Genomic DNA, 18,997 nt, shown 5'->3' with positions numbered 1-18,997 from the left:
CATCGTGCGGAGAGGCAGGCAATAATGGAAACCTACTGGGCGTCGTTTGTGTGCATTTCCACGAACACACTCTTGTAACTGCAGGCGCAGAGAAGAAGCTGTTTCTAAGAAAAGACACAAGACAGCAACTGTACAGCCCCAAACCAGAACAGCTTGCTGCTCTTTACTGGTCGTCTTTCAAACAGTCCGTTTGAATCCCCCCTGGATAATGTGCAGGGCTTTTTGTCCTCTACTTATCACTGCAGAGACAAAACATGGTCTGTTCAGAGAGCAGAGACGGGAATATTACTGAAGATCCTTCAACGTGTCTCCTTAATAATGAATACACCCATTTTAATGTAGAGTTAGTTCTCTCACCTAAAACCAGCACGAGGCAACTGTCTGCAGAGAAACAGTCCAGGTACAAACCTGCTGGGTTTCCACAGACTCACTTATATCTGATCCATTTTCTGTTGATCCACTAACTGATTGATTGACAAATTATTGCAGCTTTAATATGTTCTGGTGTGTTGTCAGACTTTCTGGGGAAAATAGAAAACACCAATCCTAACAGAAATAAGTTCTATTCCCGCTGCACGGCACCTGGATTTACTGAGGATGTGCATGATTACAGCTGACGGGACTTCACCCTGGTAACTGTGAGCCCAGCTCTTATTTAGTCAATGGGAGAGGACCGTGTGTTTGTGATGAGGAGGCTTTGTGAGCGGTCGTGAATGTTCTTCAGCCAAACAAGTCGAGGCTCCCCGTGTGTGACGAGCTCCCAAGAGGCTGCTGGATAATGAACTAAAGGGCTGATTTGTATTACACAGCTATTTGTGTCTGACAGCAGGCTGGGTGTGGAGCACTGCTTTATCCACGTAAACACACATGCAGGCGCACACGTTTCTCTAAATGTTGGTTTGAATTAAAATGAAGCCTTTTTTTATGTATTTCGGAGGCAAGCACTGTAACGCAGCCAAGACATTTAATCTGAAATACAGAGTAATAGTGCCTGGATGAAATTCCCTTTTTTTTTTTGGTGCTTCTTCTAATTGTCTCCCTTCATTTCGACCATGCTTCTGTGCCCGCAGCTCTAAGTCTGCACCACGACACTATCCATGGATCAGAGATGCATGTTGAGATCACACAAATAAACCACAGACAACATCTCCTCATCTTTTCTGCATTCAGGAAAAAGTCTCTCGACAGGATCAGTAATCGTACAAATCTTATTTCTGTATCTTAACAGCTCGCTTTGGTTGGACTGCTAAAATATTACTGAGGAGGTTTCGTAGTCTGACAGGAGGAGGGGGGGGGGAGAAGTAGGCCACACCTGAAATAGATGCACCAGGTGTGCAGGGACAGCGTGGAGAGGAGAATGTGAGGATAAAGGAGAAAATGAGGGAGAGAGCAGGCAGAGTCACAGCAGGAGGAAGAGTTAGATGTTTGGGGGGGGTAAATAGAGTTTTTCTCTCCTCCACTTTGCACATTTGTCAAAAGTTGCTTATGAAGCCATTAATTACTGCCCACATTTAGTCAATTAATATGACATTTTCATAAATCTATGTGATGTTTGTAATAACCAGCTCATATTGGTGAAACAACAATAGAGCGGTGTTGATACAAATCAGTCTTATTTTTATTATACAGTCCGTGGTGGTGAGCTGGACTGCCTCATGCTCACATGTGTCTCTAATAAGCTATAAGAACATTCTTGTACAGAGGAAATCACAAGAGACGCCTGTGAAAAGGCAGAGTCATCATTTCATTTCTGTCAACTTGTGCTTCTGAGTTGTTATGTTTATAAATTATTACCTCACACGGACAACAGGCGACTACAGCAGGGATTTGAACCTCATTACTTTTGAGATGTCCATAAGCTTTACAAACAGATTCTGCATGTGAATATGCAGAATCTGTAGATGAGGGACAAGATTTAGGGGCCGGAAGCCTTTCGGGTTTTCATTTCTAGTTTTACCAATTACGTTTGAACAGCTTTGGTTGCCCGCGGGTAAACAAACAGTCCGTGTGGAGAGCAATAGAGGAGCAACACATCGACCAAAATGTAATTAATCTGCATTTCTATGCAAATAGCTGTTAATAGAACTTAGCTTAAATGCTGTCTGGACCTAAAACGTCTGCAAAGGGCATCACTGTTTGTGCTTTGTGTGGAGAAACGAGTGTGATAGAATAAACTAGTTGGACTGTAAACAGTGTACGGCGAAGATGGAGTCTTGGCCAGATAATCCATCGTCTACACCAGAAGCTCCAATATATTGGCCGTTCCTCACAAGGCTAATTCGTCATCAGATAGAAGATAGTCGATGGGCTGTGAACGTGAAGTGTCCAAAGCTTTGAGTATCAGTAGGTATCGTGTAGGGTAACAGAGACAAGAGGAAAACCCTGAAACTATAAACTAAAGGGAACTAACAAAATAAAAAAGGATTGTGTGCTTAACCTTCAAAGGTATATAGTAATAGCAAGTTACAGTCTTTGTAATTGCTGTAGAAAATAACTGTTTACTTCTATGTAACGCTGCAGAAAGAAAGAGACATTATTTCTGCAAAAGAAGCAGAATAATGTGAATGAGATTTCTTCCCATGAGGCAGAGGGATGAATACAGGATCGATCTCTATTGTTTGCAAGCGAGCGGAGGAGGGAGACAACAACCGCTTCCAGTGAGTACCTGACGAGCAGCAGGGAGCCAGAAGCTCAGCTGTCCACTGAGAATATGAACGAAAAGCTCAGTGGCTCAAAGTTGTGAATCAACTATAATATCAATGATAATAACGATAAGTAAACAAGTAATATATGGCAGTTAAAGCTTTAAGGTGTGATCAATATAACCCATATAGACAAGTGTTCTCCTGCATTATCTCCATTATTATATTGAGTCATTACCTCCACCAAGGAGGTTACGTTTTTAATCTTGTCCCTTTGTTTATTTGCCAGCAGGACTTTGCAAAAACGAAGATCCTCTTTCCACAAAACTAGGTGGAAGGATGGGACATGAGCCAAGCAAGGTTCATATCACGAGCATATCTGTTAGTGTTTGCAATCTGGTGCGGATCCAAATAAAAATCGATCTAGTGAACATAAATGTGGTTTCATAAGGGGCCTGTTGGGCTGTGGTGAAGGTCTCTGCGAGTGCCCTTCTGCTTTTTCAAGACACTTACCCAGAAGTTGTTCTGAAAGAAGGCCATCTTCACTCGGAGATTCACAGCAACCTGTAAAAGAGGAAGAGCTGCATTAGAGGAAAAGCTGACGTTAAGACACTTTTTTTTTCTCCACATCACAGTCTCAGAGCGGGTGAGACAGAGCAGGAGGCTGCGTCATGGGCTCTTTGTAACAATCTGTAAAATGTTGTTTCTCTCTGCTCTCTGATAATAAACGGCAGTATTAACGTCTCTGTAAATTGCACTTAAACAAGCTTCCAGAAAGCGCTGGCTTTGTAAAAACTCCAGAGACACCTTCAGTGTAGGAGGAGAGAGCCGAGGAGCGCTTAACGGATGACTTCAAAAGGAGGGAAGAGGGGAGGAGGACTGACAGGAGGGATGGGGAAGGAGAGGGAGGGAATACGGGGGAGACGAGATGAATCGATGGAGGCAGCCACCAAGGACAAGATCACAGCTGGTGAAAGTGGTGGATGCGATCCTCGCTGGTTGAGTCACATTCAGTCAGATGATGCAGTTCACATCTGCGGCTGCTCGCAAAAAAATCCTCCACACGTGTTTAATGACTATCAGACATCTAATGTTAAAAAAGGCAATGTATGGTTAAAAAAAAAGGTAGCCTGCAATTATTATTTAAGTAGTGTGATGTGTTGTTTCAGTAACTGTTCAGAAAACAAGGATGGGTGGGTCACATAAAATCTAAAACCTATTGTACAGTAAATAAATACAGCAAGAATATTTTGAAATTTTTTCGGGATACGCTCATTAGCTTTCTTTCCAAGAGTTGAATATTGACCACTCATATTTGCATTGAAGATCTTTTTAACTATACACCATCGATAACTTAAGCGGCTTTGAGACATGCACTGGGTTGAACGATTCACTAACAGGCAAAACATGTCTCCACAACTTTTAAGCTGGAGTCACGACAGCATTGTTCTTCTGACAGATTTTAATTGGCTGAGGGCAGGAGGGAATTCAATAGTAGCTGCTCAGCACACACCTATGACCCTCTACTCTCTCTCACACACACACACTACAGAAACACACACGCGCAAAATCATTGGAATTTGGTTGTGCCCTTTTTTTAGAGAATCTATAATGTGAGAGTATGTCCCCAGGGCTGCTCACACACAGGTTATTCTGCTGACTGTGTGTGTGTGAGCGTGTGTGTGTGTGTGTGTGTGTGTGTGTGTGCTGACAACAGCCCTTTCTCTGTATTGGCACAGACTCGGCTCAGGTCTGGTGACCTGGCATCAGGCAGCAACAATAAACTGCAAGACCTACTTTACATGCCAGTGTGCGCACACACACACACACACACACACACACACACACACACACACACACACACACACACACACACACACACACACACACACACACACACACACACACACACACACACACGTGTCCGCACGCGTACCCATATGTACGCACACCTCACACCTTGTTAATTAGCTCAGCAGTGGGACTGGGAGCCCCTGCAGAGGGCATTCTGTTTGGCAGAGATGAAGAGGAATATTATAGAGCAGGACGAGGCAAAAATTCAATGCTACCTTTTTTTTTTCATTTTCAGTGGAGTCACGATTTGACAGAATGATCATATTATGCATTAGTTACCATGAAATCATCTGTCTGACGTAAAGCACGAGTCGTCCAGTACATCCAGCACATGTTTTATTTCTCATTCTGGTTCATTTATGATTTCTCAGTCCTTACCTGCAGATTCTGGAGCTCTGCACTGAACTGTAGTTTGAATGATTGGTTGAACACAATGTTATACAGTTATCTGCCAGTGCAGCAGATTCACAGAGTTCAATGCAGCCTAATACAACATCCCTACACTGAGTCCAAGGTACAATTAAGGCTCCAACTATAGAACAAGATTTACATAAATAAATAAATGTAAGTTAAATATAAGAATTTAAATAATTTATTCAGTGAAGTCAGCAACATGGGTGAACCAGGATCAGACTGTACAACCACCACTGCTCAGCAGACCATACGCACCAATTCTGTACTGTACTTTAGACTCAGGTTTCAGTATTTAACTGTGTAATATTCATTTCTGCCTGATAAATTAAGTACAGAAAATATAGATTTAAACCAAGCAAACCAAAAGTAAACAGCCAATTAGTGAAGTGACTCCCAAGTAATGCTGAGTGGGCAGATATTTTATGGTAAAATGCCAATGCAGTGGGACAGTGATTCTGACTAAACCATCAGATGGTTTTCAGGCAAAGAGAAAAGAGGGGGACAGACGTAAGAGCATGACGGTGAGGTATCAGAAGCCGCTTGTTTTCCTCTTGCGACAGCCTGGTTCACCTTGTTGAAGCATCCTGTAGATCTGAGATGATTAACCGTTTTGTAATAATCCTCCCGCAGCAGCATGATCCAGACACACAAAAGACAGGGAGAGCGATGCACCGGGGACCCCATATGGACACCAGCCACGGTGGGATGTATAGAAGTAGCTGACATCCAGCATTCTCCATCTGGTTCCAACTACATGTTTAGCTGAAATCAGCTCTCAGGCAAACAAAACCCCAGAGAAGAAGTGGGACACGCTGCGACCTTGATTCCGTCCTCGCTCAAGATCATTTTATATTCAGAGATTAAATGCCAAGTGCAACGGCTTTGTAAGTGTCCCCAAGCACACATGGTTCAACCATATACAACAACCAAATGCAGGCACAAATACTTTACAGATACAAGAAATTCATAATTTATAAGCGAATCGGACCATTTGAAGTCGTTTTCTTTGGAACAGAGGGTACTCTTAAAATTCAGAAAATGTAAAAGTGACCTGCAGTAATTGAGCGGCGGCTGGTGAAGACTGGCTGCGGGACACAGTCCACAGAACCACTGTTGCCGAAAAAACTGCTGTTTATTTAAAGCTCAGAGAAGCTCGACTCAGAGCCCCAAACTAGAGGATGAGTGGTTGCAGTTGCCATAAATGTGCTGTTGTTGTGATAGACAGCGACCCTAAAGTTGATGAGTCTCAGCCGTCGCTGCTACAGAGCCCTGGTTGCCTGTTAATTCAAAATGAATTAATATTGAACTTGTTGGATTTGCAAACGGCACCAAAATAGACACGGCACTTCACTGGGCCCTTATCCATACACATGCCAAGTGAGACAGATATACGAGCCAAGTCATAAGTCAAGGGACATAAACAATTTATTTTAAATCTCCCGTTCTGAGGTTCAGAAACAGCCATTCTGGCCCTTGTTCCCCACTGAGTACAAGCATAATGTAAAATGCCTACTACCCATGCCTTGTGATCCTGATCACATTCAATTCGATGCTCGATGATTATGTGTGACCCGTCAAAGAGAGAGAGAGAGAGAGAGAGTGCAGAGATGGAGGAGCAGCACAATCAATCGATAGTAAAGCAAAGGAATTCATAAATAAACAGCAGGTTTGAGGGGAGGATCATATCATTGTAAGACAAGCAGGGAGACAAGGCTACCAGCGTTATTAATGAGCCCACACCAACCTCTTCTTCTGCTCTGACAACACAGATGGCTGCCATGAGATATTAGGACTTACAAAAGCAGATGGGGCGGAGTGAAAGAAATTCTCATACACAGACAATAAGTATCCACAACCCATTTCATTCCTGCAGGAAATAAATGGTGTGTCCTCTCCGCCCGCATTTTCAGCATTTCTGTTTTCATCATTCTTTCGCAGAGAGAGGGGTCTATGAACAGATGTCTCTCTGAAGGAAGGGAGGGAAGGTCAACACAAACTCACGCCTCCTCACCTCCTCTACCTGCCTCTCTCCCTCCTCTGGGTGGGAAAGGAGATGAGAGAGGATGGACAGGCAATACTCCCTGTGTCTCTCTACTCACACCGTCTGTGAAAACACTGGAGCGCAGCCGCCTCCTCCGGCTCAAAGACCAAATAAAAATGGAATTGGGTTAAATGTAATGACACATTCAAGTGTGGTGTAAAGATGCTTCAGTAACCTCCGCACAGGCTCATTTGTCACGAGCTCAGGGAGCCGTGCAGCAGGGAGACAGAATATGACAAAAAGGGAGAAAGAACAGAGAGAGGAGAAAGGAGAAGTAGAGGTGAAAAACAGAGAGAAGGGACGAGGTGGTTGGATTGTTAAACCCAGGAATTCATATCGTACAAATAAACAAGCCTCCAAACAGGTGAAGGACAAGATGAGACAAATAGTTGAGTGACAAGTACGACAGAGAAGAGAAAAATTGTTTTCTAAAACATGTCTTCACTTGTTGTCAAGCCGTCCATCTTCAATATACAGTCTATAGTCAATTATCGGGAAAAAAGACTTAACACATCATAAGTAAAGATAATAATAGCAGGGAGTAGCTTCCAACTCGCAGTGCATTTCCGAACCATTAAACACAACAGCAATGCAGTCAGGTTTTTGTTTTGTCAGCACAGGTGTGACACACTGAGAGGTAGGACAACGACAAACAGGCTGAATTTATGCAGCAGCTGCAGCCTTGATGTGAGGTCTGCTTCACAGTCGATCTTCTGTCCTTCAGCTTTACTTTCAAACCTGATTTGGCGAAGCGTGGAGGAGAGATCATTTCATGTGACGCCTTATTTCCGCCCTGACCCCCACCGACAGTCTTCTGCCACATCGAGCAGCGTGGGATGAGTCATTGCTGTGACTGGTAATTCTGAGACTTCACCGTGGAGGTTTAGCATTTTCTTTTATTGATATATGAAACCTGTGTGGGTTGATTGATTGGTCAAGCTTCAATATGAGCTCTGATGTCGTTCAATTTAGTTTATTTTTTCCAGTAGTGGCACCACAAAGAGTTTACGTCTGCAGGCAATCAGTATTTTAACGTTTCCACAGCTCAAGACTGCATCTGTCTGCACAGTTGCTCAAAGCAAACATGTTAGTGAAATTCAAACTACGATGACTCATGCTCTATATTGAGTGAATGGCGCTGTCTCAAGACTTATCATATGGCCTAAATGTGAGCTTTTGGTCACATGTTTACAAGTGGTCATTCTTGGGTAGGGGGTCACAACTACTGTCTAAATGGATTATCAAATAAATGACAGATCATTTTCTCGATGAATCGATTACTTTATAGTTGATAAAATGTAATAAAATAGCAAAACAAAGGCTGAATATGTTTTAGCTTTTTTGCTTGGAAAAAAATACTGGATTGATCAACCAATCATTTAGTCTCAAAACTATTTTGATAATCGATAATTTCTCAAACAAACATGGTGAGCCTTATGTTGTTCATGTTTTCCAAATGTGAGTTTTACAATGACTTGTAAATGTAATGTTTTGGGATTCTGGACTGGTCGCCGAGCAAATCAAGAACACGTTTGCTTGGGCTCTGACAAATTTAGATGAGCGTCCATTTCTGACATTTCATTCACAAAAAAGATTAATACATTGGCTGGAAATAAAGTGACGTCAGTAAACTGATGTTTTGAAGCTTCAAGATGATATAACGATCAGAACGACTGTTTACAACAGAGCCACTGACCTTACACAGTATCCTGGACGTGACTCATTGTTTGTCTATTATAACAGGATGATGATTGCTGCAATTACCGACGACAACTTCACCACTCTTAAATTGTCAGCTCACCTCTCAGAGCCAAATGAGTCGACAAAAAGCACAGTTAAACTACAGCCCACACTTTAACGATGACTCACTGAAACCAACAATCACATCAGCGCCGACTTGATGACAGAATTACAGCCTGCATTTAATGACTAAAGCGATACAGCACAGAGCCGTTCTCTCAGAGCGATAAACAAGCTGCTTCGGTGAGTGTGTAGTCGAGGCTTCGGCGACCGCGACAGAAAGAGAAACAGTGAGGCAGCAAACACAATAGACAGGAGGCTGTGAGGGAGAGAGAAAGCAAGAGTGATAAACACAACCCAGGCTGTCAGCTCCCCATTGTCCAGACCTGAATGTGCTTTTGTCACAGCAGCACACTGCCCTCAGTCCAGCTCAGTCTATGACAACGTGCCAGGCGGGCATCACCCCCCCAGCCCCTGGCATCAGCAGCTGTGTGAGAGCAGCGAGCGCACGGCGAGACGGCAAACACTCTCACGATGCATGTGGAGGTCCATGCAGAGGCTTGAGAGGAGCATGTGTGTTCAACTCGGTGAATTAAGACAGTGATGAGGCCGAGGACTCTTTCCAGCTTAGTGGTTCATTAACAACCCCCCCCCAGCTAATTAATCTGCATTTTTATGCAAACATGCCAAATATGTGCCGGTTATAGCCTCTCAAATGTTCATATTTAATGTTTATCTTCATCATATTTAGGTTTTGTATTGGGAGTCAAATAAAACAAGATATCTGAAGAGGTCACCTTGACAGTTCACATGCTAAATGACTTGCTGAGTATTTCTGCAACTTAATCATCAATTAATTGGTTGATTATTTTCCTATTTACTCATTTGGTCTATAAGATGTCAGGATATTGTTCAAAAAGAATGCCAGTCACAATTTCATGAAGCTAAAGATAGCATTAACAATTTGCTTGAGAAGATGTTCTCAATACTATTGCAGAGACTCAACAAATCAAGCAATTAAGAAGCAGGAGAAAAGTTGGTAATTTTGTATAACTAATCAATCTGTAAAGTTGTGGATTCATCCATAAGCTCAATTTATATTGTCAATCAATTCGTTTTACAATAATCAATTATTTGTTTAGTCTATGAAATATAAAAAAGTGCCCATGACAATTTCCAAAAGCCAAGGAAAACATCTTTGGGTCACTAACCAACTAAATATGAGACAGGAAGTGATGAGGGCTGATACTTAAGTATGTTTTCCTTTGTGAATAATGTGCCAGTTGTTTTCTTGATGAGTTGATTAATCATTAAATATGAATGGGATGAATTGATCCCTTTTTAGTTGTGAGGTAGTAGAAATAATCTCAAAGTAAAACGCAGCTCTTCATGCTGCTATTAAGCAAATCCACAAAATGATCTAAATCAGTCGCCTCTCTTTATCATCACTCTTGCCTCTCGAGCACAGCACAGTATGAGATGAACCAGTAACCCAGAAATAGACCCAGGACAGGAGCCAAGGTGGGTGGGTGGATGTGGGTTAGGCCTGCTCCTCCATCCTGCCCCAGGATCTTCCCATCTGCCATTAGGGGACCTTGGCTGGGACCATTCACAACCTCAGGCTAAGTTCATGGGTTTGTATGACGGGCTATTATAACGATTTCCCTTCAGCATGTCACCTGTTGTCACCTCTCTGTGTGTATTACATAAAACTAAATACACAGTTAATCGAGTATGTCTGAATTAAAAGTACGAAGAGTTTTGTTCATGGATTATTACGTAACAGGTTGGCTTCACTGTTTCCTGCTTGAGATTTCCTGCCTATGGGTCCTGCCCTGCTTGGCAAAAAAATGAGGGGAGGCCTTGCAGCACTGTAGCCTACATCCGAGAGGAGTCACATGTATAATTAATATTGTCATGGGCACCACATGATGTGTGGCAGGAGAGCCAACACAGAGAAAGAGGGAAGGCACAATAAAGCAATAAGTAATAGTAAGAAGATCCTTATGGGTCAAAGAGAGAGAAAGAGGAGTCATCAGGGAGGCTGAAGAGTACAGCTCATTAACTATGCATTTCTGCAAGCGTGTGCACATGAGCGTTGTCGAGTATTTGAATATTTGAGCCGAGGCGCCGCTCAGCAGGTTGTTGTCAGATTAGGCGTCAGCTCAGCACAAACATCGAGTCCATTCAAATCGAAATGCAAAAGCAGATAACTCTTCCTCTGCTACTTTCTTTTGCTTCCTCCTCCATCACACGTGTGGAGGGTTTCACCAAAGTGTGTCGTTTTTCAGTAAATGGCTGCTGCAAGGCTGTGAGGAAAGAAGCAGTCAACCGTCAGACAATCAGCAAAACCCCCCTGAGGGTGAGACTAGAGGTGTGGGCAATTTTTCCCTGCATGTATTATCCTCTCAGGTGGCCAGCCTCCTCACTTCCTGTGGCTTCATAATGACCTGTTGCATGTCTCATATCTCCGGACGGATTCCAGCGGGACGGGTTTGGATGCAAAAAACAGAATCCCTCTCGGGTTCGGACAGAAAATTGCGGCTTGGACCGGACTCTAATTCCAACCTGTCCTCACATATAGAGCTGCGGATGACAAGTATATTGATAAGCCATTCATCTTGCAAACCTAGGAGTATTTCATCATTTTACTAGATGGCACACATCACTTCACAAACTATAACGATGACTGTAAATGACCCAGGGAAGGGTTCAGGAGTAAGGTGACAATTCACTACTTTGATTGATCGACAAATGCACGACTGCACACAACTTGCAGATCTAAAAAGAAAATGAATACTGATAGTCAAGCCCTGCCCAGCATCAAACACGATCTGCCAAGAAGACAGGCGTTCCAACGTGGGTATATATTTATTTCATCCAGTGATACTGATAGTGAAACCACCCCCCTCCCTTTGCTCAGTGACTTTTATCTCCTTCCCACACACCCTGACTGTTTCTCAGCATTCAGCAGGGAGAAGGTCTCTCTCCTGTTGAAGTCAAGGCACCAGGGAGCATGTTGTTTACTTCATTGATATCATAAGACCCGGCAGCAGCCACGACTCAACTCAAGCCATTTGCTTTCTGAGACGTAGAGAGAAAAACACTGCGAGCAAACAGCTGCGTTTGGTCTGACGATGTACAACTACAGTGGCTTTATGCTACAGCTGTGAGGAAATGAAGTTGAACGTCACCGAGAAAAATCTATCAGGCAGTCAAAGGGGAACTCCAGTCTGATATAGCGTTGGTGCAACCTGACACAGTAACCTTCTTAAAATGATGTAGTGAAGCAAACTGCCACCAAAACTCACCGAAAAACAATCATCTTACTTTCACTTTTGAAGGCTTTTCACCCCACAGATTATTGGTAAAATCCAACAAAGCAGAATCACACGTTAGACAATCTGTATGATTCATATATCACGTTCAAACACGTGTGATAGCAAACAGGAGCGAGTGACAGGAAATGTGCATTCAAGGCCACCAGTAAAAAAAACAAATTTGTAAATGCTGGCCACAAAGGTTTGAGGCATATTCACATTCATCCACATCCACACCTGCAGGCGCCTCCAGTCAACCTAAGCTGCATGTCTTTGGATTGTGAAGTAATCCAGACAACCTGGAGAAAAAAACCAGGCAGACACAGGAACATAGAATGCATCTTTAAAGTTATAAAGAAACAACTGATAAAGGAAGATTCTTTCTGTGGTTATATTAAAGAAAGATATGAAGTGTTTTCAGTTGAAACAAACACAGAAACATACTACGTTTCAAATTCAAGACAGCATTAAACTAAATTGTAAAAACCATAAATAGAGCCTGATTTAAGAAAATAATTATGTATAATGTAATGTACATCTTCTCTGCATTGTTTATTCTATGAAATGAAAGTTTTCAAATTGGCGAATATAGTGATATAGCTGTGGAAGGATTACATCCACCAATATTATCAGCTAAACGAAATACCGGCCAGGCTCAATTTGAGGTTGGTTTATATTAGAGATAGTTTAGAAACAGTGGAAATATACAAGTTTTTGTCAGATTGTCTCGGTCACAACTATTTAAAAACTAAGGTAGGGCTAAGGTATCACCCAAAATGATATCAAGATAAACATGTTCAAATCAGTCGATATTAATAATCCTCACGATATATGTCACATTATTGTTTCTTTTAAGTTTAAAGACTTGTTTCTGCTCCTCGGTGAAGGTTGTGGTTCGAAACTCGTAAAAAATTGTACAAATCTGGGGTTTAGATACATTTTCTCTTCCACCTCCTCACTGTCCTTGCTCCATGCATCAGCAACATACTGATATATATATTGTTATATTGCTATGACAAAAATGATATACTGATAAATACTGATATTGTCTGATCAACCTATTTTCAAAATCCTAATAAAAAGCCCTGTAAAGAGCTCGATCCCAGGTTTACATCGCTGTATATAAACTTAGTACCTCAAACAACCAGAGACCACATGTTGAAATCCAGTGACGTGAATGAGTGACTGACAGATCCCCACCGACACCCTCCAGCCCCCAGAAGATGATAAACTACGGACCCTTCCCCAGAAAGGAAAACTACATTCCCTGGGCTGTGCTGCGCTGAAGCTAATTCAGAGACACAACTTACGTTATATATCTCTCACGCTCGGGTTCCTTCTCACACAAGTTTTTTTTTTTTTAATCTGCGTTTCCCTCCGTTCACATTTCAAAACACAACGCGTCCAGCCGCCGCCAGTTTGAATTCAACAATGTCACAGCCGCGTCCCGAGCGACTCTCCGCGCCTCCACCGCCGCAGGACTCCGCTCGGCGGCGGCTCGAGTCACCGGGAAGAGCCGGAGGGGGGACGTGAAAGAAAGATGTCGTTACCTGCTCGGACGTTTCTTCAACATTTTCCGCCCGCAGCCGCTCGCGTGCTCCCGCAGCGGTTTGATCTCAGTAGTAGAAGATCCAGCACCGTGTTCCCCCACCACCCCCGGCCCCGCGCCGATTGGCCGGCCCGGCCCGTCACTCAGGGAGAAACGCGTAGTAGGCATAGCAACCGTAAAAAAAAAGGAGGGTCTTACGAGTGTGTGCGCGCAGCCCATTGGGTAGCTGTCTCGGAGGGAACGCCCACAAAGTGCAGGCTGCAGAAATTCAATGTAAAGGACGTTTGTGCTGCAAAAATTAAAAATAAGGGATAAAATAAGGTTTGGTGGTTTGATAACTCGTTTGATCCGCTTTACAGCAGCATTTTGAATATAATAAATACTTATTTGAAGATTAGGACACTAAGATACTGTAGCATGAAAGGGATAGTTCACCCAAAAAATGTAAATTCACTCATTATCTACTCACCACTGTGCAGATGGAGGTGGTGGGTGAAGTGTTTGAGTCCACAAAACACTTCTGGAGTTTCAGGGGTAAACAGCAGTGCAGCCAAATCCAATACAATTGAAGTAACTGGTGAAGTAACTGGTAACTGGTAAACTTGTGCAATGTGTAAGTGTGTATAAAATGCATGAAGACTCCATTTGTTCATCATTTCTTTAATCAAATTGAAATGATACAGTTGGTTTGTTTTATAATAACGCCTACAAGTTTGTCTGATACCTTGTTTTTAGTACCTGGGATATCTACTGGAATTTAACATAAAGCTCTTTAGGTAATGAGCAGCACTGGCAGCAGTTTGGGAGGTTTAAGAGGCTAAAAAAAAGACAGTGTCAGGAGAGTCTAAGATAAGGGGAAACACACGGAAGAAACCAAGCCTCAACTTTGTTCTCCTCAAACTAATCTATTATATTGACCTCCAAAAGCCAGTGTGGTCAGGCCTGTTGAGTCATTTAGATTCCTGTTATTTATCATCAACACGGAAAGCAGTACACGTAAACTGTCTTTTGCATACAGTCACAACAAGTGCAAGTCAGAGCCAAAACACAAACTCTTGGTTGTGTTGTTTTGTGTCTTTGGGACGGACGTCCTTCAGTCAACAAACCATCATAGCTTCAAGGCGTCCAGTGTAAGACATGTGCCACACGGCCTTATGGAAGTCTACTGCTGCCACTTTGCATCGAAAAGGCAAATATTAATCAGTATCATGTTATGACATAATGTGTTGACCTTGATAAATTATTGTGAAATCATAAAACTTACACTCATATCAATGAGAGTTATCATGTTATAACATGAAAAGTTTTATGTTTTAATAATAATTTATCATATCATAAAGTGATACTGATCCATTTCTCCTTTTCTGGCTCGGTAGGAATATGTTTTAATTCGGAATCTTTCAAGTTTTTAGAATTCAGCTGCAGCATCAATTTCTTTTCTAGCATCAGTATCAGAGTGAATGATCTAAATTGCACAGCACAGTTAATTATAAGAGATGGAGAAGGAACAGCTTGATTTTACTGGCCAAGTAAATAAGCATTCTCTTGTGCCCAGTTGTTTACATGCAGAAATTATATTACAAAATAAATATATTGATGAGGACTGATTTGGTGGAATACAGATCAACTTATCTTGTGATTAGACTTTTGACATGTAATTTTAGCACAGGTTCAACCTACATTACCAAACGTCTGCGTGTGACAGCAGTTCAGCTTGAAGGGTAATGAGACATCACGTCTATCGTGCCGGTGCAGGATATGTTTGAGTGACAGGAATATATTTATCTCTATGTCAACCTCCTTATCAATGTCAGATAACATGGCTGGGCTGGTGACAGTCGTCCTGGGGAAGCAACGGCTGTAGCTCTGGTGAGATGCTGGTTGTAGATAGGAGAACCGTCCTCAGTCAGGCCTGTAACATATAGTGCAGTTTAACCTTGAGTCTGAAATGTAAAGCTCAGCTTGTACTGATGTGGGGGCAGTTAAGGGAAACTAACCACTGATGCTCTAGTGTCATGCCACACATTTGGCTTCATATCGCTCTTGCAGCAGAAGGGTCTCATCAACCCTGCAGCTGTAGCCTAATTCTAGAACCGTCCACTTCGCCAATATGTTGTTAAATAGAGAATAGTGATGAAAAAATAAAATGGCACTTCATATGATTGTCATCTAGGTTACTGCTGCGGATCTCGTAGACTAAGTAACACGGACCAGTGGGACCATATATGTAAAAGAGTTACTAAACAGATTTCCACACAATTAGGTAGAAGGATGGGACATTGATCTAAAAAAAAATAAATTTTGGGGTGGATCCGAGATTCTTTTTATCACATTCTTAAACTTTGCAAGATGGGGCGTGTTTTGGCCTTTTCATCAACTCCGAGGGAATAATACATGAATCTTGATGAAAAATCTAAAGTGATATTGCATCTTAATTGATTTCAAGGGGACTGTTGGGCCTTGGAAGAGGTTTGCTGAGTGCCATTAGTGTTTTTTATCTTTTCAGAATAAGAGAGATGAATGAAATTTGTCTTGAAACTTGAAAAATTACTCATAAGGCTGAAAATAGCAATTATTTCCATTACTGATTAAGCCGCAGATTGTATTTTACATTCTAAGCTGATACAATTTCTCTATAAAATGTCTTTTTACATCTTGTTTTGTCTGACCAACAGTGCAAAACCAAAAGATATTCAGTTTTGGCATTCAGGCATATTTGAGGGACTGAGATAATATATATAATTTATATTTATTTAGTGTTTTGGTTGACAGTGCGACTCCTGCCACATGCAACGCTGTTGTGACTAAAGTCCACACGACCTTTCAGGTGCTCTTACACATCAAACACCAGAGCTGTGAGACTCCTCTGCTGGAGCTGCTGATGCTCCGTGATGTTCAAATCAATACAGGCTGGAGCACAACTTAATGTCAAAGGGTTAGAGTTAATTTCTATTTCCTGTGCAGTGACTGAGATCACTTCCCCCTTCAGACTGACACTGAGCTGCAGCCGAGAGGAGAACGTGTTATCTCAGATATCTGTGAGGACATTGGACGTAAAACACATAAGATTTAGCTCATGTAATGTAGCTTATCCATATGTTCAGTGTGAGATGACAGACAAGTGTGCGACAGATAGAAAAGCTGTGGTCACACACAAACCCTGAATCTTCGTAAACAGTCTCGTTGGCCGTGTCCCTTCCCTTCACTTCCATCTGCGCACACAAATGAAATTGAAGATAATCTTTTGAGCGTTTAAATCCGCAGTGAAATCTCCCGAATAAAATGAAACGAGCTGATGAATTTAATTATGTATCATCAGCCCCTGCCACCTGTTGGCGTTTCTATTCTTATCCAGACGCGTTGCTTCAGACGGCCCAACGCGCTCATTTGTCTCCCTCTAAAGGTCCTTTCTGATCACGATCTCATTCATCTCCATATCAATACACTGTAAACAAACACACCGTGACAGGCGGTGTCATTATTTCTGCTGGATTTTGCAGGTGCCAGATGAAGAGCTGTCGTCGGGGAGGCCATTTCACTGCTGTCAGATCCAGATCATGGATTTCTAGGTACAAATTTGTACCCGACAAAGTACTGTGCTTTTAATCTAATGATAGATTGTTGTGTTATTTCCTGTTTAGAAGTCAAACATTATTATATTAATTTTGCAGGCAACCAGGGATTTCCTGAGCTTCTATTATTGGGGTTCTTTCAACTGAGAACTAACGTGTTCACCCTGTCGCTCGGCTCCTGTGTGTCTCCACGTTTCTGCTTCTTTCACATCCACATAACAGACCGGCGGATTAAAGCTGCCGAGACAAAAGATGGCCTCCGCTGTTCATGAACACAGGAACCGCTTTGGATCCAGACTTTCCTCTCGGCAGGCTCTTTCTATTCTCAAGGAGATCCTGTGTTCGACACCCAACTGTGGAAATGAGAGTGTTGTTGTGACGGTCTGCACTGTCACCAGCTTTTATTGAGACAGTCACTGTGGGCCAGGTCTCTGCCTCTCCGTGGGCTGGAAGTCGCAGCAGCCACCTTGTACTGTAAAGACAAGTAGAAAATCCCTGACGATCAAACATATCATACATGTTGATCAATGCTAAGTCTGCTATCTGCAGTATTGAACAAATATTGTAAACATCTTAATCAAAGCAAAACATCCGTGCTGTTGTTGTTCGTATTAAAGCAATACAATCCAATGTCTTTGTATTTTTCTTGTTGTTGTTGCTTAATTATTATTACACAAAAATAGTCCTGTGATAGATTTACCTCATCTCTTGCCCAGTGCCTCCAGTGTGGATGGATGGTGGATGAATGGCTGAAGGCAATAATCTAGTAAAATGAGACAACACTGCAAAACCTTTAATTACTAGACTTTAATTAGGACAGCGAACCTGCAAAGTTTTGCACCTTGAACCGTGAGCAGAGCAGAAAATACACTCAGACAACCTTGTATCCACAAGGGGGCGCATTGACTTTACTTTTAAAACTTCAACCCAACCCAGTGCACTTCTCAGAGTGGCATGATGTTGATGTGTGAAGGTCATTGATATTCATCTGAATGTGACAGGGGCTCGATACTTCCTCTTTTCACGGTGCTGCAGTGGATGAACTGTGTCTCTCTGTGTTGACGTGAGTGTCCAGGAGGCCGAGTCCAGACCCTGTCGTCATTATCTCCTTGACACTAGTGCACTAATGAGGCCTTCTCCTCTAATTGGACCATGACATGATTGTAAAATACCACAGACCTGATATGGTCCATCAACGCCTCAAACATAGATAGATGGCATGCCATTTAGGAAATTATTAACTAAACTAAACTATAATAATAATAATAATAACATAAATAAACTATAATACAATATGACAATAATAATGTATACGATAATATGATAATACTAATCTTTATTTATAGAGAAATTTTACAAATCCACATTACAAAGTGTTTTACGATGGTAAGAAAAATAAAACAGATTACAGATGGTATTTGCTTTGAGCCCTGGATACCAGACAGGCTCAAATATATAAGTAATAATGTCCCATTTGATTTATTGTTATGAAGTTAAAAGTTAAAACAGTGTAGTTGTTGGTGCATTCAAGGACAAACGGTCCTCGAACAAGTTGTCACTGTGCTGAGGGAACAGTGAGCAGGTTACCTCAGTGCATGTAAACTCACTGACTATATACCACCATGGAAAATACTCATTCAGAGAAACCTCAAATATAGTTAAACCCACATTTATGGCTCTTTACAAACAATGTCCTTCACAGTGGTGGAAAAACGGGGACATTTATGTACAGGCTATATTTTTTACATTTCTACTTCACAACATTTCAGGTACAATAATTTAACTCTCACACATTTATTTCACAGCTCCAACTTTAGAGACTAAGATTGTATTTACATGAACAGTTTATAAGATATCAGAAAATT

At 41.9% G+C, this 18,997-nt stretch overlaps 1 protein-coding gene across 1 annotated transcript in view; it reads right to left on the bottom strand.

The window, feature by feature from the left end:
* The window catches only part of fcho1 (FCH and mu domain containing endocytic adaptor 1), a 43,597-nt gene extending 29,905 nt beyond the window's left edge, over positions 1-13,692 (bottom strand). The window contains exons 1-2 of the mRNA XM_035176897.2: positions 13,562-13,692; positions 3,156-3,206 (exon numbers count right to left, since the gene is read on the bottom strand). Coding sequence (XP_035032788.1) covers positions 3,156-3,182 — 27 coding nt within the window. The 5' untranslated portion in view covers positions 3,183-3,206; positions 13,562-13,692. The remainder of the gene's footprint in view (positions 1-3,155; positions 3,207-13,561) is intronic.
* Positions 13,693-18,997: the final 5,305 nt, after the last annotated feature.

Source organism: Hippoglossus stenolepis, chromosome 14 (assembly GCF_022539355.2).
Source record: "Hippoglossus stenolepis isolate QCI-W04-F060 chromosome 14, HSTE1.2, whole genome shotgun sequence".
In the NCBI taxonomy this organism is placed as follows: domain Eukaryota; kingdom Metazoa; phylum Chordata; class Actinopteri; order Pleuronectiformes; family Pleuronectidae; genus Hippoglossus; species Hippoglossus stenolepis.
Note: the sequence above shows the minus strand (reverse complement) of the source record. Positions and strands in the feature narration are given on the sequence as shown.